This window comes from Choloepus didactylus, chromosome 18, assembly GCF_015220235.1.
Source record: "Choloepus didactylus isolate mChoDid1 chromosome 18, mChoDid1.pri, whole genome shotgun sequence".
Lineage (NCBI taxonomy): Eukaryota > Metazoa > Chordata > Mammalia > Pilosa > Megalonychidae > Choloepus > Choloepus didactylus.
Window position 1 is genome coordinate 53,887,601 of NC_051324.1, and position 19,092 is coordinate 53,906,692.

General features: G+C 59.1%; 1 protein-coding gene across 5 annotated transcripts; it reads left to right on the forward strand.

Annotated features, from left to right (window-relative positions):
• Positions 1-4,051: 4,051 nt before the first annotated feature.
• Positions 4,052-14,625, forward strand: ADAM11 (ADAM metallopeptidase domain 11). 5 transcript variants are annotated; one of them, XR_005212793.1, is made up of 26 exons: positions 4,052-4,639; positions 5,610-5,686; positions 5,880-5,946; positions 7,015-7,100; positions 7,186-7,261; positions 7,663-7,729; positions 7,797-7,864; positions 8,201-8,275; positions 8,372-8,443; positions 8,604-8,770; positions 9,321-9,405; positions 9,527-9,617; positions 9,751-9,802; positions 10,281-10,380; positions 10,462-10,533; positions 10,654-10,746; positions 11,138-11,218; positions 11,743-11,793; positions 11,916-11,979; positions 12,200-12,299; positions 12,507-12,626; positions 12,732-12,900; positions 12,988-13,102; positions 13,188-13,278; positions 13,683-13,846; positions 14,210-14,625. XR_005212793.1 is itself a non-coding variant. In XM_037810042.1 (26 exons), the coding sequence occupies exons 1-26, from the start codon at positions 4,388-4,390 to the stop codon at positions 14,223-14,225; spliced, it is 2,325 nt and encodes a 774-aa protein (XP_037665970.1). In that variant the 5' UTR covers positions 4,052-4,387; the 3' UTR covers positions 14,226-14,625. The 5 variants fall into 5 exon arrangements, 4 of the variants coding, with proteins under 4 accessions (XP_037665970.1, XP_037665969.1, XP_037665971.1 ...); XM_037810042.1 differs by having other exon boundaries at positions 13,683-13,700; XM_037810041.1 differs by having other exon boundaries at positions 13,683-14,625.
• The last annotated feature ends 4,467 nt before the right edge of the window (positions 14,626-19,092 follow it).

The window sequence follows — 19,092 nt, forward strand, 5'->3', positions numbered from 1 at the left end:
GGTGGTGATGGGAAAGGCTTTTGTGCACTGAGGTCCCTGGCTGGGGCGGGGGTGGGGGATTACAGTCAGGGGGAGGGGGAAGGTGGCCAGGAAGGAATTAGAAGCTAGAGAAATTTCAGCTGCGAGCATTTACTGGGCCCTAACTGGGCCAGACGCTGCTCTGCTTTTGCATTAATTTCCTTAATCCTCATCACAACCTCAGGAGGTGGGATTATTATCCCCATTTCTCAGATGGGGAAACAAGTACAGAGAGTTGAAGTAATCCACCCAGGGTCACACAGCACTTAAGTAGCAGAGCCAAGCAGCCCAGCTCCAGAGCAACACTTGTATCCAGTGCACCGCCGTGCCTCTCTCTCAGGAGCGTAGCAAAGGAGGGCACAGGGGACTTCTGTCCAGTTTAGAAGTGGGTCAGGCCTGAGGCCCAGAGAAGTGGGGGAGTTTCTGGAAATGCAGAAACCGATGGCCACAGGGAGTCGCATGAGGGGTGAAGCAGGTGAACAATGCAGGGCCTCAGTGTACAGTTGGGCTGGTTGTTCACTGCACAAGGGCACCCAGGCAAGTGGCAAGTCAGTGCAATCCATGGGCTCAGGAGGCTGCATGTGTTCTGAGGTGGCACTTTTTTCTAAGTCACACAAAGCTGTGGTGTGGGTCATGCCTGCCCCTGGAGAAAATCCAACTCCTTGGGAACTAAGGAAGGGGGAAAGCTGGGGGAAGTGATCTGAGTGGGGGGCTCCCAGGCCCAGGAAACAGACACTCATCTGAGCAGGCTGGGGTGGGGCCCTCAGTCATGGAGATGAGCTAGTGAGAGCTGTCCGGACCAGTGTTTGTTGGAAACGCCGCCCTTGAAGCCCTCAGCTGAGGGTGGGCTGTGGTATTTGTGTTTTCTCACTGCAGGGGGGTGGGAGACAATTGGGCAAGGCTCAGCGCCCAGCTTAGTGAGATGGGAGTCAGGGCAGGGAGCCACAGGGCCTGTGTCTGGGACCCTGGGACCCTGCTAGGACCAACACCACACTTTGGTTTGCTCAGCCAAAGTCTCTAGTCTGTCCTGGGGTTGGGGGCAGGAGGGGTTCCTGGGAAGGGGGTGGTGACTGGGAGCCCTGGCCAGGATTTGGGTTGGGCAGAGGGCATGCCGGGGAGGGCCAGGAACTGAGCCCTGCTCAGCGGTGGGGCAGAAGAGTTCACACAGGAGGCCAAACTTCCAACCGAAAGGCTCTGAGATGTGGCTTTGGGGTGGGACAGCCTCGATCCACTGCCTGACTATGTGAGCCAGGCAAGTCGCCGTGGCTTCCTAAACCCCATGTTCCCCATCCACAATCTGGGGATCAATAGGCTACACTTCTGCTGCCGCTGTAAGGACTATAGGAGATGATATGTGTCAGGTGCCAGCCTGGGATGTGGCAGGAGCAGATGTTCAACATCTGTGAGGCCTGCCCTCCCTCCTGAGCTTCAGGGTTGGGTGCCGGGAACCAGGTGCTGGCACAAGGGCTGGGTTTCCATAAGGGGAGCCAGGGCACGGGGGGTTACCTGTCAAGCTTTGTGTGGGGTTGGGGGCCTCTCTCAAGCCCCCCTTCCTGGCCGTTTCAAGGGACCCAGCTGCCCAGTCTGTCCCCACAGAGACTGATGACCCTGCAGAGAGGTGACACTGTCCTCAGATATTTAGGTCAAATTCCCATCATCATAAATTCGCCCAACTGTTTTCATTGTCTGGGAATCCCGCTGTCCTGTGGATAAATGGGACATCAGCGCATCCTTGGGAGGGGGCGGGACAGGCTAGTGGGCGGGTGGGGGGATTTCCCCCAGCCAGAACACACTCCCAGGTGAGGCCCCTGCTGCTCTGGCTCCTCCCCCACCTGCCCCCTGTCCAGGTCATGGTGTCTCTGTGCACAGTGGGCAAGGGGGGATTCCAGAGAGAGAGATGTCCTCAGGTGAGACGCCTCACATGTAAATAACTCCAATTCACCCAGACTGGAGCATAAAGTCACCACCTGGCACAAGAGGTGGTGACCCAATGGGGATTTTTATCTAGGTTCTCAAAGCCCTGTTTGTCTGGCATCTTTACACATCATTCATTTATTATTATCATTATTATTATTATTATTGACTATCCTGTATGACAATAACACATTGAAAAGAGCTTTCATTTAATCCACCCAACAACTCTATTTTACCAGTGGGGAAACAGGCTCAGAGAGGTTAAGCAGCTCACACAGGCCTTCTGTTGCCACTCCATTCAACACGAGTGACTGGGGGCCAAGCAGGGAGTGGGGAGCAGCAGGCGTGGGCACGTGCTCCAGGGGACCTGCATGAAAATTGAATCTGAGGTTACAGCAATCTGTGTCAAGAACCGTGTGCTTGCAGGCCCAGGAGTTCAGAGCCCTGCGTGGGTTGCTGGGTGCAGCTTTGGAGAGGAGGGGGCGTGGGGAGGAGGAGGGGGTCTGAGTAGAGGGATTCGGGGTGACTGGAGGTTGTGTGAACTGTGGTTCTCAAATGCCAGTGGTGCACACATTAGGATTTTCTGGGGCATTTGGGAATTCTAAATATCTTCATTCTTGCCCTTCCCCATAATGCACTGCTAGAGGGCTGGGGCTGAGCCTAGGCATCTGTATGTATAAGACAGCTCAGGGGATTCTGGGGCTTCAGGGGAATGAACCTGTGCATCCTCCTTGTACCCCGTATCAAGTTGGAAACACAGGGTACAGAGAGGAGGGATGGTTCCCTGCTGTGGGGGTTGGCAGAGAGCCGGTAACAGGAAAGCCTTGGGGTGGAGGGGTAGCGCCTCTCCCGCCCAGCTGTGACCCTGGGCCAGTCACCTCCAGGTGTCCATCCCTGAGCCTCGGCTTCACATTTGTAAGATGAGGACCAGACGGTCTGGGTAGGTTGAGATCAAATGAGCCGGAGCATGTGAGATCCGGGGCAGCCCGGGGAGCAGGAGGCAAGTGCAGAGCACAGGGTCGTGGCCGTGGGACTCGCACGGCGCTGACCTGGACGCAGAGGGAGGGGAGAGCTGGAGGAGCCCCGGGGGACTGAGGGATATGGGGAAGAGGTCAGGTGTGGGTCAGGGTCAGCAGGCAGGGCCTGGGCCGGAGAGCAGCTTGGCTTTGACAGTCCATTGGCCTATAGCTTGGCTGGGGGTTCTTGGGGCTCAGGTGCCAGCAGGAACCTGCTCCCCAGGCACATGGGGGGCAGTGGCCCTGGGGACCAAGGTGGGCTTCTTGGATGTATCTTTTTCCTCTTCCATAAGGCCAGGCTAGGCCAACAATTCCAGGTTTGGGGTTTTTCTCCTCTTGATCCTACTTCCTCGTGGTGGTTTCCTCCGAGCGCCCCCACCTGCGGCCTGCCTCCTGTCAGGCAGCCCCCAGCCCCAGCAGCTGTGCTTGCACTGCCTGCAGGGTTTTATCTGGCCTGAGCCTGGGTCCTGCTGGGGGAGGGGGCAGCCCACCCTCACAGGTGAGGAAGGGGGTGAGGCCTCAGCAGGCTACAGGGATTGGAGGGCAAAGAGGACCCTGGGGTGTCTGGCACTGCTCCCCCAACACTTCAGGCTTTCCCCACAGCAAGAGGGGCAGCCAGGTGGGTTAGCTCGCTGACTTCCCCAAGACATGGAGGTTCGATATGGGCCCGGACTCGGCCAGAATCCTTCAGGCCCGAGCTGAGTCTCCACCACACCTGCCAACCTCATAGCCTGGCATCTGGGTACATCCTGCCATTTTCAGTGGGAAAACCTAAGGCTCAGAGAGGTTGTCGGATCAACCCTGAGGCTGCTCAGCCTGTGAGGGTGGGGTCAGGGCAAGGGGCCTGGACAGGCTGCTCCTCTGGGCAGCCAGAGTGGGACTGGGGGAGGGGCTTGTCAGTGGGGGACAGACAAAGACAGAACAAGCAGGGACAGTCCTGAGGGGAGGGGAGGGAAGCAGTGATTCCCTATCCCTGCCTTCCTATTTCAAGTCTGATCAATGCTCTGGGGGCTCAGGTTGGAGCTTGGGGCCCCAGCCAACCTGGGAGGGGGGTGAGCTGGTGTCTTTGGGGCTCGGAGGGCTGCCTGGCCAGTCTCCCGCCCTGCACATGCACCTCGTGCCCTCTCCCAAGGCCCCACATCGACACCAGCCCATTTCCATTCTACCTCACCTTTGGGGTGAGAAGGCCCTGGAAGCTGATTCCCTTGGTTCTTAGCTGCGTGACCTTGGGCACGTTAGGTTAGTTAGCCTGTCCGTGCCTCTGTCAGATGGGGATAACGGTAGTATCTACCTCACAGGCTTGCTGCGAGGATCGAATATGCAAATCCTTGTTAAGTGTTTAGAACAGTTCCTGGCAGATAAGAAGTGCTCACTAAAGCTTAGCAATGATTAAGCGTCATGAGGTAGCCGACGGATGGGGCAGCTGACTATGGGATTTCATGACATCCGGGCTCCCCTGCTTCCTGCAATCTGCTCCCACCCCCTCGAAAGTAAGGCAGCAAACAAAAGCCTTGCACCTGCACGGTGGATGGCTGTGGCCAAGTCTAAAGGTGTGGCCTTCGGCGGGGTGTCCGGCTTTCAGTCTTAAGTGGACTGGGGATGGGAAGAAGATCCTGGCCCTCGAATCCTCCTGGGCCTTCCCGAGCTTGGAGGTCTCTTGTAAGCCCCGAGGCCGGACAGCCCAGCTTGGGGTAAGGACCGCAAGAGCCCCCAGGTGTGGGTGTTGTGGTTGAGGCCCAGAGAGGGCCAACTCCCCCTCAGCCCACACTGGCCTGCCCCTTCTCCTCTTGGGGTCACTTTCCCTCCGGGCACGCTAGCTCTGCTCCAAGGTCTCCACCCCCGGTGGTAGCCGGGCGCCCAGGCCGGGAGGGCAGCCATCTTGCTCCATCAGCCTGGTACATTGCCATGACAACTTGGAGCCTCCCAGCCCCACTGCATAGGCCCCTCTGAAAAATTTATCAGGAAAACTTCCATGTTTAAAAATTAACCACAGGGTTGAAATATTAAAGATGAGCTGCTTTGGGAAAGGCAGAGGGCAATGGATTTGGGGGTAGAGAAGCCAAGTACTTTCCCTAACAGGATGGCACCTGTCTGTCGTTCCAGCTTCCGGGAGGCCCAGCCCTTAATTCCACCCACTCACCCCTGTCTGCAGGGTCGGAGGCCTCCTATGTTTAATTGAGGCTGGGGCAGGGTAGGGGGATTGGAAAGGAGGGGCCTGCTTCAGCAGGGCCTGGGGGTCACACTGCACCCCATCTGTTTGTCCCTGCTCTGGGTCCCTTCTCCCTTCCCCATGTTTCCACCCGAGGAGTAACAGCAGGATCCGGCTGGAGGCTGTGGGCAGGCTGAGCCGGCCCTCCCCACCCCTCCTGCTCCAGTGGACCAGGGCCTGCACCAGAGAGGGTGGGCTGGGGCTGCCTGCACGCTGCTCCCTGTGCCCTGAGGGCAGCGGGGGCCTGAGCTCAGGACAAGCACTTCTGCCCCCATGGTGAAAGAACAGGGTCCTGGAGGACAATGAGCTTGTGCAAAGCTTCTCCCCTCAGCTGCTGGGACTGGGCCAGGACCACCCCAGTACTGCCCCCTGCTTGGCCCCCCCCAGATTCCCACCTTCAGTCTCCCCAGCTTGAATTCCCCTCTGCCCTTCCCCCCTCCACTGCCCCCCAGCCCGTCCATCTGGCCCAGGTGAGTTTCGTCATCCCAGCCTTCAATGAAAACTTCACCTTGGACTTGGAGCTGAACCAGTGAGTGTGGCCTTGAGCCTGGGGGAAGGACAGCAGGCTGGGTGGGCAAAGCATGGCCTGGACCTGGCTGGGCGGTGGAGGGTTTGCATAGAGGGTGGGCTGGGGGCTGGGCCGGAGCATGGTGGGGGAACCTGGGTCCTGACCTCGCCTCTCCAGTGACCCTCCATCCTCCTGCCCACCCTGCCTGTCCCAGTCACCTCCTGTCCTCGCAGTACGTGGAGCGCCATTTCAGCCAGGAGGGGACGACCCAGCACAGCACCGTGAGTGCCTTTGGAAGGGGACGGGGTAGAACAGAGGTGCCCTCTGTGTGTGGCCAGAGATGTAGGGACAGGTGGCCTGCGGAGATGGGGACAGGGCTTGGCCACTCAGGACCCTCCATTCTCTGCCCACCTTGGGGATCAGCAGTCAGGGTGGGCAGGTTGAATGACATGGACCTCAAGCTCCCCCTGCACAGCTCCAGAGGACAGATTCCCAGACAGGCCCCTGCCTTCTGTGGCCACCGGGATTCTCACCGCCCCACACTTGGCTCTGTCTGGACTCTCCCCGCTCCCTCCACCAACATATCTGGGAGGAGATAGCTGGGGAAATGCCCCCTTTGCCCAGCACCAAGGCCCCAGGAATTCCCTGCTGCTGGGACACCAGGGTCCCAGGCCTGGATGCCCAGGGGCTGAGCAGAGATGAATGAGTGTCTATAAATACCACCCCACCCCACCCCCATCCCCATCTGTTCTGTAACTGGAGCAAAAGTAATTCTGCAGGACGCAGAGTGGGGACGGGGTGCTGCTGGTTCCCTCAGATACGCGAGCCCAGCTAGGAGGACACCCGCCGCTTACACGTCCTCGGCCACAGACCACGTGCCCAGGGGTTGTAAACCTGGTCCCTAGGAGGTCTGGCAGCGAGGAACACACCATGTGGGAAGTTGCGTGTGTTCTGGGGGTCAGGCCATAGCTTTCATCTGATAAACGAGTGCTTCGCACAGCATCCGGCACATAGTAGGGGCTACACAAGTTATTCTCAGAGGAGTCCCCGCTCACCCCAACAAATGGTTAAGAACCACAGATCTAGTGCAACTTCCTCATTTTATAGGCAAGCTGAAGGGGGCCAGAGAGGAGCAGGCACCTGCTTAGGCAACACAGCCAGAGAACACAACCACAGTAGAGTCGGGCTCCAGATCCCCAGATGTACCCAGGGCTACAGCTACGTGCACGCATGGCAGCTTCAGTGGCCCCCGTGAAGCTTTCTGCAGCACATATCCCACCCCCCCCCATCCTCCCGCCTTCAGGCCAGGGCTGGGGCACGTTCTCATGGCTCTTCTGCGGCTCCTCTAGGGCGCCAGAGATCACTGCTACTACCAGGGGAAGCTCCGGGGCAACCTGCACTCCTTTGCCGCCCTCTCCACCTGCCAGGGGCTGCAGTGAGTCCGGGGAGGGTGGGCAGCAGGGAACAGCCTCCAGTCCCTGGGCCTGGCATGGTGGGGAGCTGTGCCTCTCTCTCTGCAGTGGGGTCTTCTCGGATGGGAACTTCACTTACATCATGGAGCCCCAGGAGCTGGCTGGGCCTCGGGGAGACCCTCTGGTAAGCTCTGCACAGCCCTCGTGGTCCCCTCTGATGGCCCTGCCATGCTTGTCCCAGTGGCCTTCGCCTCCCCCCTCCTCCTCCCTCAGTAACCTCAGCCTCACTGCCCTCCTCAGTGACCCCAGCTCTGGTTCCCATCCCATGTACCTCCAGCTCCAGTGTCCCCTCTGTCCCCCAAGTAACCCCCATCAGGCTCCAGTGTCCTTTGCCCCTGTCTCTCAGGGCACCCCCAGGTCTTGACCCCGGAATCTGAGCAGCTGGGAGATCAGATCCGACATGGGAGCTCTGGCCAGTTCTGGGTCACCCTGGGGTGGGGTGGGGGGGAGGACTGGAGCCGTGTCCCCAGCTGGACCTAGAGCTGCCTGGCCAGCCCTCCTAGAACTAATTCCCCCTCATTACAGGGACCCCTTCCCCACCTCATTTACCGGACCCCTCTTCTCCCAGCCCCCCTCGGATGCAGGGAGCCAGGTAAGGGAGGGAAATGGGGCTGGGGAGGGGGCCGGCTGTGCGCCCCTCATCTGCCCCCTCCCCACAGGCTGCCTGTTCGTGGCTCCTGCTCATCTTGCTTCCCCGAATCTGCCGAGACTGAGAAGGAAAAGGCAGGTACGGGGGCCCACACAGACCTCAGGCTGCAGAGACCTCAGGCTGTGGCCCAGAGCCAGAGGACACCCCCACCCGTTCTGGGGAGAAAGGAGGGCTCAGTCTAATCTGGTTGGGGGCCAGGGAATCATCTCTGCGGGGACCCCCCCCCATTCTCTGAGGCTGGTGTCTATCCATGCCCCCATTGTGGGTACCCCGAGGCTGGAGAGCGATGGGACCCACCCCCAGTGGGGGTTGGCACTGTCCCCTCCTAGGGCTTAGCCACCCGAGTCTGTCCATGGTTTGGCTGGGAGGCCAGGCATGGAGGGGACTGATTCCAAGTGCCCGCCTGCCCCCCAGGTCCGCCGGGGCCACCCCACAGTGCACAGTGAGACCAAGTACGTGGAGCTGATTGTGGTCAATGACCACCAACTGGTAAGTTCCCAGGCTGGGGAAGGGGGGTGGCGACTGGGGACTGGGGAGGGGCCAGAAGGAGCCCTGCCCTCCTCCCCCCACTCTTCTCCCTCCCAGTTTGAGCAGATGCGGCAGTCCGTGGTCCTCACCAGCAACTTTGCCAAGTCTGTGGTGAACCTGGCAGATATGGTGAGCAGTACCCACCCCCCACCCACCATACACATATCCGTGGGGCTGAGCTCAGGGGGTACAACTGTCAGCCTCTGACCCTCATATTCTGGAGAGACAGACCCTGTCCCCCATACCCACCATCCAGTCCCCTCTCCATCCTTCTCCCCTCTGGGCCTAGATGTACAAGGAGCAGCTCAATACCCGTATCGTATTGGTCGCCATGGAAACGTGGGCAGATGGAGACAAGATCCAGGTGCAGGATGACCTCCTGGAGACCCTGGCCCGGCTCATGGTCTACCGGCGGGAGGGCCTGCCTGAGCCCAGCGACGCCACCCACCTCTTCTCGTGAGTCCCCCACCCCACATGTCCTGTCAGCCTCTGCTGGTGGCCCCTCCTCAGGCAGTCATTTCCCAAGGCAGGTGCTCTCCTGAGGGTCTGGGGACTGGGCTCACCTTACACCTGCTGCCCACCTCCCAGCCACCAGTGACAGGCTGGGCAGCATCCCCTGCATCCCAGGTTGATGCCTCTTTGCCCTTCCCCTGATGGGCTTCTGCCCACCACCTCCCTTTCCTTCCATCTTTCCCCCTTTCAATCCATCCTCTCTGCCATGTCTTAGGGACACACTGGCCTGGTAAGGGAAAAAATCTGATAATAGGTCGTTGCATTTAGAGACTTCAGGGATTGTCTAATGGGAACCTCTAACTTGATTTATGGGCAAATGAACCGAAAGAGCGAAAGGAGCTTGCCGAGGCCACACAAGCTGACGCAGAGGGCAATGCTTACCTCCCCAAGAAAGGACGCCCATGTGGGAGGCTTCCCCAGTCTCCAGCTCACAGCCCAGGGGAGCCACCCTGGGGAGGGCAGGAGTTTCTCCTGACAACCCCCTCCTTTCCAGGGGCAGGACATTCCAGAGCACCAGCAGCGGGGCTGCCTACGTGGGGGGGATCTGCTCGCTGGCCCGGGGTGGGGGTGTGAACGAGGTGAGCATTGTGGGGGCACAGCCAGGGTGGGGGGTGGGAGGGAGAGGGGCTGCAAAGGGCACGAGCCCTGTGCCTATGCAGGTATGTAGACACCTCTGTGCTCCATCTTCCCCACCCCCAGTACGGCAACGTGGGGGCCATGGCGGTGACCCTGGCCCAGACGTTGGGCCAGAACCTGGGCATGATGTGGAACAAACACCGGAGCTCTGCAGGTACCCACCTTCAGAGATAACACAGCCCCCAGCAGAGCCCAGCACTACACCCTGCATTTCTAGAAGGGAATGGGGTATCTGTGGGAGGAGAGGTTCTCAACCCTCCCTGATGTCCACCTGGCTCGCCCCTCAGGGGACTGCAAGTGTCCAGACATCTGGCTGGGTTGCATCATGGAGGACACTGGGTGAGTTCTTGGGAACAAACGGGGGTCCAGGGGCACAGAGTTTTGGGGGAGGGGAGCGCCGCCACGAGCACTGGGTGGGAGTCTGGACCCGGTTGTTTCAAGAGACCCAGCTTTCGGGTCCACTCAGGATTCCAAGAAACCTAGTCTTCTGCCGACACTGCCCGGGAGACCTCGATTCCCTGCTGGGACACCAAAATTGGCTAGACTGCAGTGCACACTTTCGCCACTGGGCGTCGCCACAGGCTCGTTGGCGCTCCAGTTCCGATTCCCGGGGTCCGTCGGGCTTGCAGGGAGGGGACTGGAGCGACGCCCCCCACCCGCTTCCTCCTGAAGGGCAGGCGGGAGGATTCTCGGGCAGTCCCCGGGCAGAGCTCAGCGCACCCGCTCCCCAATCTTAAGATGAGGCGAGGGGTCGGACTGGGGAGGGGTGGATGGCGGGCCCGGGTCCCAGCGACACCGTCCCCTCGATCCTTCCCAGGTTCTATCTGCCCCGCAAGTTCTCGCGCTGCAGCATCGACGAGTACAACCAGTTTCTGCAGGAGGGCGGTGGGAGCTGCCTCTTCAACAAGCCGCTCAAAGTACCAGCCCCAGGGCGGGAAACATGGGAGCGGTCTTGGGGAGGGTCCCGGCCAGACGCCCGACACCTTTTCCCTCTCCAGCTCCTGGACCCCCCTGAGTGCGGGAACGGCTTCGTGGAGGCGGGGGAGGAGTGCGACTGCGGCTCGGTGCAGGTGAGCGACTGGAGCGGGCGCCGGGTGGGGGGCGGGGCCTCGGGGTGGGCCCGAGGGAGGCTCGGAGAGGGGAGAGTTAGGGCTCGCCCACCCCTCTTCCCTTCGCTCGGCGTCTTTCAGGAGTGCAGCCGCGCGGGCGGAAGCTGCTGCAAGAAATGCACCCTGACTCATGACGCCATGTGCAGCGACGGACTCTGCTGTCGCCGCTGCAAGGTGAGGAGGATGGGCCGCGGGGTCGAGGGGGCGGGGCCAGAGGCAAAGGAGGGGCTATGGGAGGTGAACAGATTGGAGGCCGGACTTAGAGTGGAGGAGCTATGAGAGGAGGAGCAGATAGGGGGCGGGACCTAAGGCGGAGAAGGAGCCAATGGAGATGGAGAGGGCGGGGCGTGCGGCCTCTTTGGTCCCGTTGAAGGCGGGGCTCCGAGGGACGGGGCGTGGAACGTGATCGAGTCTGGGGGCGGTGCCGAAGGGGAAGGGGGCGAGGGGCGAAGCTGGCGAGAGGGGCTCCGGCCCGGAAAGCACCGGCCTAGGGGCGAGGTCCGGAGGGCGGGTGGGCGGTGCCCGCGGTGTTCTGCCTGAGCCCCGGAATGCTTCTCTTCCTTAGTACGAGCCGCGGGGTGTGTCCTGTCGGGAGGCCGTGAACGAGTGCGATATCGCGGAGACCTGCACGGGGGACTCGAGCCAGGTCCGCCCGGCCCGACCGCCCTGCGGATTCCTGGCAGCCCGTATCGTATCCCTATCTTGGGGCTCTGCCAGGGAGACAGCGGCCGGCCTCACCGCGCCGCCAATCAGCCTGTTCCTCATCTGAAAAAGGGGTTCTTCATGCCTTCAGTCGTTCTTTCAATCATTAGACCAGTGTTTATACTCCGGCTGGGGTTCCCAGCGCCTCGCACGGTGCCTGGTGCACGTGGGCTTTGGAGTGGATTATTATGCCAGTTAACCTAAGTCTTTATTCCGTGCCAGGCATGTAGTCCTCCCTGCCCTGTGGGATAGGTGCAGGAAACAGGGAGGCTCTGAAAAGCTGCCAGACTTGTGACTCTACAGGGTCAGAGTTCAGGACCAAACTCTTGGCCTTGACTTGGAAGGGCCCTGTACCATCAGCCCCCCACATGGGAGGTATTGGGGAGCCCTTCTGTCCTCCCTGGGACAGGCCTGAGTCAGCTCTCACTCCTGGGGCTGCTCTGCTCAGTCCAGCCCCTCTCTCTACAGTGTCCCCCCAACCTGCACAAGCTAGATGGCTACTACTGTGATCATGAACAGGTATGGTGGGGCAGGCCACTCCCTCCCCCTTGGGCCCAGCCTTTGGTTCGGTGTGGTGTCTTGTCTTGTCTCCACTCTGACTACTTAGAGTTTCTGTCCCTTGTTCCCTGTTTGTCCCTCAGGGCCGCTGCTATGGAGGTCGCTGCAAAACCCGGGACCGGCAGTGCCAAGCCCTCTGGGGCCATGGTGAGTCTTTGACTGCGGTGGGATAGGGGCCTCTGGAGGATGCAGAACCGAGAGGCTAGGGAGAGAGCAGGTTCTGGTTGAATATGTCTCCCCCCCAAATATGGGCTCCCTAGAATCTTGGGGACCCAGCCAGACCAGGGGCCAGGCCAGAGGGTTGGAGGTACAGGCCACTGGGTGGGTCATGGGTATGCGGGTGACTCCTGGTATTATCTTCCTTCAGCGGCTGCTGATCGCTTCTGTTATGAGAAGCTGAACGTGGAGGGGACGGAGCGTGGGAACTGTGGGCGCAAGGGGTCAGGCTGGGTCCAGTGCAATAAGCAGTGAGTAGCCAAGGTTCTATCTCTGGGACACAGGAGGGGATTCCACAGAGATGGGGCGAGGCAGCAAGGTCTCCTGGGAGGAGCCTCTAAACCCAGGTGGGAGAACATGTGAAAAATCAGGTGGCCGGGCTGAGGGTAGATTATAGAGTCCAGCAGTTGGATCTGAGGTCAGACTTGATGCTTACTGTCTCCCTCCTGCCCCAACAGGGACGTGCTCTGTGGCTTCCTCCTCTGTGTCAACATCTCTGGGGCCCCTCGACTTGGGGACCTTGGGGGTGACATCAGCAGTGTCACCTTCTACCACCAGGGCAAGGAGCTGGACTGCAGGTGTTGGCTGGGACCACGGCTGGAGAGGGGAGGTTGCAGCTCTGATGGGGGGCAAGGGGGAGGGGGCGTGGGCCAGAGGCTGAGGCTGGGTGTGCCCTCTTCCAGGGGAGGCCACGTACAGCTGGCTGATGGCTCGGACCTGAGCTACATGGAGGACGGCACAGCCTGTGGGCCCAATATGCTGTGCCTGGACCATCGCTGCTTGCCAGCGTCTGCCTTCAACTTCAGCACTTGCCCCGGTAGCGGGGAACGCCGGATCTGTTCTCACCACGGGGTGGGTGCTGGAGACTGGGGGTGGCAGAGGAGGCTTGCAGAAGGGGACAGGGCTGTGCTCACCTCTAGCCACCCCACCCACCTCTAGGTCTGCAGCAATGAAGGGAAGTGTATCTGCCAACCAGACTGGACAGGCAAAGACTGCAGCATCCATAACCCCCTGCCCACGCCCCTTCCCACGGGCGAGACTGAGAGATATAAGGGTGAGGCAGGAGCTGCCTGGGCCAGAGTGCCGTCTTTCCCATTTCCCTCCCTGTCCTGCCAACTGAGTCCTGCCCTCCTCCCCAGGCCCCAGCGGCACCAACATCATCATTGGCTCCATCGCCGGGGCTGTCCTGGTTGCGGCCATCGTCTTGGGCGGCACGGGCTGGGGATTTAAGTAAGAGCCCCCTCACCCCTACACCCTCTGGCTTCTTCAGAGTTATCAGAACTCCAGACTATCAGAGCAGACAGGGCCTCTCTCAGGCTGAGGGCCTTGAGCTGGCCCAACCTCCTCAGGTGCAGAGGAGGAACCTGAGGCCCAGGGAGGAAACAGGATTGTCCCAGGGTCACACGGTGAGTTAGTGGCAGAGCCGGGACTCAAACCCAGGTCCCATTTTTGGTAGGTTTCCTTGGTATCTCTCTTTGGCCCTCTCAATAGCATCCAGGCTCCAGGCCCCCCAGTCCATTGCTGGGGCAGAGGGCCTCATGGCAGCCAGCAGGCCCCTCCCCGAGAGAAGGGGAAGGTCCCCAATGGCTCCTTGTCCCTTCTCTCTCCGCCTGTCTTCTCCGTGGCTCCTGAAGAAACATCCGCAGAGGAAGGTATGACCCGACCCAGCAGGGGGCAGTGTGACGCCGGCCACGTCATCCCTCCCGCTGTCCTTGTCTTCTCCATCTCATTGGTCACCTCGCGTTCTGTTGTTGGGGAGCGGATCCCCAGCCCAGCTGTCAGCCCCACCACCGCCCGGGTGGGAGAAGCCCACTCTGGGAAGACGTCCCTGGCTTGCCCTGACCCTTTTCTCTTGTCCACCCGTCCTCTCAGCCCTCAGTCCATTCACTGCTGACCCTCCCCTGGCTAGCTCACCCCTGGCCAGGTGGGCCCTGGAGCCATGCCCCCCACAGCCCCCATCCCCCGGGAAGGGGGCCTGCGTCTGCGTCCATCTGTTTTGTCTTCCATGCCTCCGCTGTCTGACCTCCCGCCAGACCCCTTCCCTGGCCGGCCTGTGGTTTGCCTCCTCCAGGGCCCAGCACTGACCTCCCAGGCCCAGCTGGCAGACGCTCTTTCTGGGCCCTGCCTCATACCCCCCACTGATGGCCGGTCTCCATTCCAGGTCCGGAGGGGCCTAAGTGCCACGCCCTCCCTCCGAGCCTGGCGCCCACCATCTGGGCCCTGAACCGCGAGGCGGCCCCGCCCAGCCACAGAGGCACCGTGCAAATGTCTTCCGAGCCCAAGCCCTTCAACTTCTGGCCCCACTGGGGTTTGGGGGGCTGTGGCCCTGCCCTTCGCCCCACAGGGTGGCCCAGGCCTGGAGGGCATTTCCCTCACGGCCCCCCACCCCACCTCATAGGACTTGGGCCTTTCAAACCAACTCTGCCCGTGCGAACGTGGCTTCTGTCACAGACTGCCACGGCTCGAGCGGGGGTCCTGAGGGATGCCCAGGTGGGGGGCAGGCAGCCAACAGCGGACATGGCCTGGGGTGGCCCCTCCTCAAAACCAGGCAGCTGGGACCGAGGGGGAGGGGGCTGACAGTTACTTTTTTTTTTTTTTTACTGAATCTTAAATGACGAATGTAACCTGGGGGTCGTGGGGTCAGGGCAATTTGGGGGTTTTGACTTTTGCTGGCAGTCCTGGAGGAACGGAGCCGTGGCCATCCTCCGGGCCCTCCCACCGATGCTCTCTCCAGAAATCCTCTCACCAAACACAGATGTCCTCAGGCCAGGCAGGGGCGGGTCACCGGTCCCCCTGCGTCCCAGTTTGGAGAGATGTTTGAGTGCTGAATTCAAACCAGAGCTGCCTGTTCTATGCCCAGGGCCTGGGTTATGGGTGCCACGACCACAGAGCCCAGACTCCCCACTCCAAAATGACTGTCTTGCTGTCCCTGCCAGGGTACGTACATTTGGAGTTTTAGCAAATACAGTCCCTGAAATAATGGCACCTTCCCCCTTTCAAGAAGGGTGATTCCGGGACTGACTCAGGGTTCAGGTGCCCCCTGGCGTGGCCTAGAGGTCCCAGGGAGGACTCCCCCAGGTTAGGTAGGCCTGAGGTGGCCCAGAGCCTGGAAGGATGGGGCTCTGCCTGTGACATGACCTGCAGGAGGTAGGAAAGGCCAGGTCTCATGGACGACCCTCTGCTTCTAGAAAAGCCTCAAGGCCTTGTCTGACCCTTTAGGCTTCTTACCCCTATTCCAGGGCCCGGTAGCAAGGTTACAGATGTCCTCCTCCGACTCCCTGCTGTGGCCGACCCTGAGGGACCAGGCCTAGGCGGGGCAGGATTCCCAAGTCCTCCCTCCAACAGGCGGGCCGTCCTCTCGAGGCCCACTTGGAACACAGATGCCCTGGCTCCTGGGCAGCTGAAAGCCAAGTGCAGGGGCAAGATGGAGCGAGCTGCCTTATGGGCAAAAGCCACAAATGATGGAGCCCTTTTCCCGGGCACAACCACCCCCACCCCGACTCAGCGGGGATTCTGACTGCCCCCTTCCAGGGCCTGGGGACTGCCTGCTTCACTTCTGTTCCTGGGGCATGTTTGAGGAGGGATTGTGGGGAAAGGGCTCCCTGTCTATCCACAACACCCCTCAGGGGCAAACTGGGGACTGGGTCCCACTGACACCCTTTTGGGTGGCTGGATGGCATCTGGCTACAGTGGATTCCCCAGTACTGAGCTCCAGCTGGCACTGCCCACATGAGGGGATTGTGGGGGTGCCCCTTACAGGTCCTGCTCCATCAGCCCCACAAGCCAGGGCAGGGGCAGGAGGGTAAGGGCTGGGGTTTTGCACTGTTGCTCCAATACCTTCTGGAGCCCCTTCCCCTGGTGTGCACATGGACGCACAGGTGACGAGGCAGCTGGGCACAAGCATTTGGATCCACATCTCTGCACAGGAGTGAATACCTCCGTGTGCCCGTGGGGGTGGGGGTGGGGGCATGAGGAACTCAGGGCTTTCCGTGACCAGCCTGCCCTGGCTCCCAGCCGGCTGCGTCCCCCTGCCCCACCCTGGCAGTGCCCACCGGGGAGTGCCTGGGAGGAGTGGAGGTTGCATCTGCCTGGGCCAGGAACTGCCTCCACACAGCATCCTGTAAATACGTCTGGGGCTCGCGGAAAGGCAGGGACACGAGCATCAATTAAAGATCACATTCTGGGCTTCCACGGAGCTCACACCAACCTTGTGTCTGTGTGGATGACAGTACTGTGACTGGGGTCCCCTCCTAGTCCCCTCTGGCCCTGGAGGGAGTGTGATGATGGTTCCCCAAAGGAGGGAAGTGAGCACCTGGCCCAGGGTAAGGGGGAGGCGGGGAGGAAAGGGGGGTTTCCCACTCATGGTGAGGAAATAGTCACTGGGTGGAGGGCTGGCCCTTCCGCTCCTTGGCTCTCCCAGTGAAGGTGGTTGTGGCCCCTGCTCTGGCCGAGGGCAAGAGGCAAAGCAGGATGTTTCCACAGATTTTTTTTTTTAAAGAGGCAAAGCAGAAGGTGAGGTGTTTTACCAAGAGGCAGGAGACCTAACTCTCACTTCTCATTTACCAAGAGATTCCAGAGAGCCACAGAAATGCTCACCTGTCTGGTCCCAGGGCCACATGTTCAGGCTGGCAGAGAATTTGCTCGTTTCCCACTTCTGCTCTCTCCCGCCATGACTGGGGCAGGAAGGGACTAAGCCAGCCAGGGCCCAGTCAGGAGCTTATTATTCCCATGTCCCTTTCCAAAGCGCTTTGGGCCTGGAGGAGAGCAGATCCTGGGGAGACTGAGGGAAGGATGGTTTGAGGAAACCTCTGGCTCCAATAATCAGGGGAAAGAACAGATGAAAGAGTGGTCGGTGGGGAATGAAAGGATGGAAGAGGAGAGAGGAGATAATGGGAGCAGGTAATAGCAGACTGGGCAGGGGCTGGGGAGAACAGCAGCTAGAAGCTGCCCGGGCCCAGCCCCAAACAGCAGGACTCCCAGGAGCCCCCAAGCATCCCCAAAGGCGAGGCCACCGACCACCTGCCTGACACATCCCTGGTCCTAACGCTGCTGTGGCGTCTCAGTCCCCGCCCAGGCCACCTGGCAACATCGCACCCCAGTCTCTCACGGCAGCGGCCAGAACCCTCCCACTCGGCGTCAGGGTGAGGAAGCCGGCAAGCAGCATTCCCAAAGCCATCAGTCATGAACCGAAGTCTAGTTTGCCCTTGTCTTCCTTGTTCTGGGCTTGATGACCCTATTTCTCACTTCCCTCACTGCTCCTGCCTCTCAGCACCCCCATCCTGATCGTTAACCCCTTCTCTGTGTCAGTCTTTTCAAAAGTACAAAATCCTTTTTTAAGATCATTACCCACCACCACCACCACCACCACCCCCAATAAAAGAGAAAGATCATTACCCCAGGCGGTGTCTGAGTCAGCCTCCTCAAATAAGGGCTCACCTGGCCAGGTGGATTTTTGGGCAGGGCAAGGGTGCAGATTCTGATTCCCAATTATGTTCATCCGGCTGACATATGGGCCCCCTTGGTGCCCACACGGGTGGAAGGTGACCAGGATGGAGAGCTGGGGTCATTTAGGCCACCCCACACCTAGTAGGCTCTAACTCTGCTTGCTGAGTTGCTGGAAGGATTGGGCATGTATTATGGCTCGTCCCAGGCTCTAGACCAGTGCTGCCCAATAGAAGGATGTGGGCCACAAATACAAGCTACATGTTTTCTAAAATATTCTAGGACCCCCCTTGAAAAGGTGAAAAGAAGCAGGTAAAGTTCTTAATAATATAATTTCTTTAATCCAATATATCCAGAATATTCTCATTTCAACATGTAATCAATACACCGTGATTATTAATAAGATATGTCATTTTTCCCCCCTCACAAAGGCTTTGATATCAGAGGCATAGTTTGCATGCCCTGCACATCTCAGTTTGGACTAGCCACATGTCAAGTGCTCGAGGGCCACATGTGCCCAAGGGCTACCATATTGGATAGTGCAGGTCCAAACAATAACTGCTGCTATTAACTAGCAATATTTAAACCCAGGGAGCTTTGCAATAAGGCAAGGAGAGAAGAGAGGGAACATTCAACTGCAGCAGAAGAGATTTGGACCAGCAGTGGCTGTGTGTACAGCCCTTTCTAGACAGGAGGAGAGGAGCTAGGATGACGTTGGCAGGTTTTAAGGATTTTAACTTTACCCAGAGTGAGACACCTAGATTTGTTCTGCCCTGAAAGGGGCTGTGGCCTGGGGAGTGTATTGTAGGTAAAACCAGATTTCTGTCAAACTTTTCAAAAAGCCAGCGAGAGAGAGAAGCAGCCCCAGGCCTGAAGCTTGGTGCTGAGGAAGCCGCTTGCTGCCAAGAGGCCTTTGGGGGCAAGGGCTGTCAGTAACAGCTGTGCTTCAACTTTGGGCCTTTCAGTGTGCAGATTCCCGGGAAAGTAACTCATTCCATGAGAAGCCACAGATACATTTAAGGAAGTGAGAACTGCATGCCACCTTGAGCTCTCTTAAGTACTCCAGTGAACCAATCAAGACCCACCCTGAATGGCTGGGGTCCACACCTCCATGGAAATAACCTAATCAAAAGTGTCACCCACAGTTGGGTGAGTCGCATCTCCATGGAAACAATCAAAATGTTCGACCCAACAAGATTGGGTTAAAATACCATGGCTCTTCTGGGGTCCATAACAGTTTTAAACTGGCACATTCTACCATTTGGGCCCCAGAAAGACATGTTCTTTCCAAATGCAAAAATACATGCATTCCATCACAATATATGTAAGTACAAAGTCTTATCAACTCAGTTACAGGCGTGATCTGTCCTAAGGAAAAATTCTCTGGCTCTGGAACTTAGAACAAGTTATCTGCTTCCAATATACATAGGAGGGACAGTCATAGGATAAGTGTTCCCATTGCCATAGGGAGAAATTTAAAGGAAAACAGGGGTCACAGGACAAAAATACTTCCTAAAATATGCAGGGCATATTTCATTAGATTTCAAAGTCTGAGAGTCATTTATAGAATGAAGTTTTATCCTCAGGGCAGGAGAGAGTGGC

Bases quoted from the DNA above. Each gene is read 5' to 3' on its own strand.
- ADAM11 (XM_037810041.1), top strand. From the start codon at position 4,388: ATGACATCCGGGCTCCCCTGCTTCCTGCAATCTGCTCCCACCCCCTCG. The intron at 5,947-7,014 runs GTGAGTGCCTTT...CGGCTCCTCTAG, and splicing joins GGACGACCCAGCACAGCACC to GGCGCCAGAGATCACTGCTA. The intron at 7,262-7,662 runs GTAAGCTCTGCA...CCCTCATTACAG, and splicing joins GGCCTCGGGGAGACCCTCTG to GGACCCCTTCCCCACCTCAT.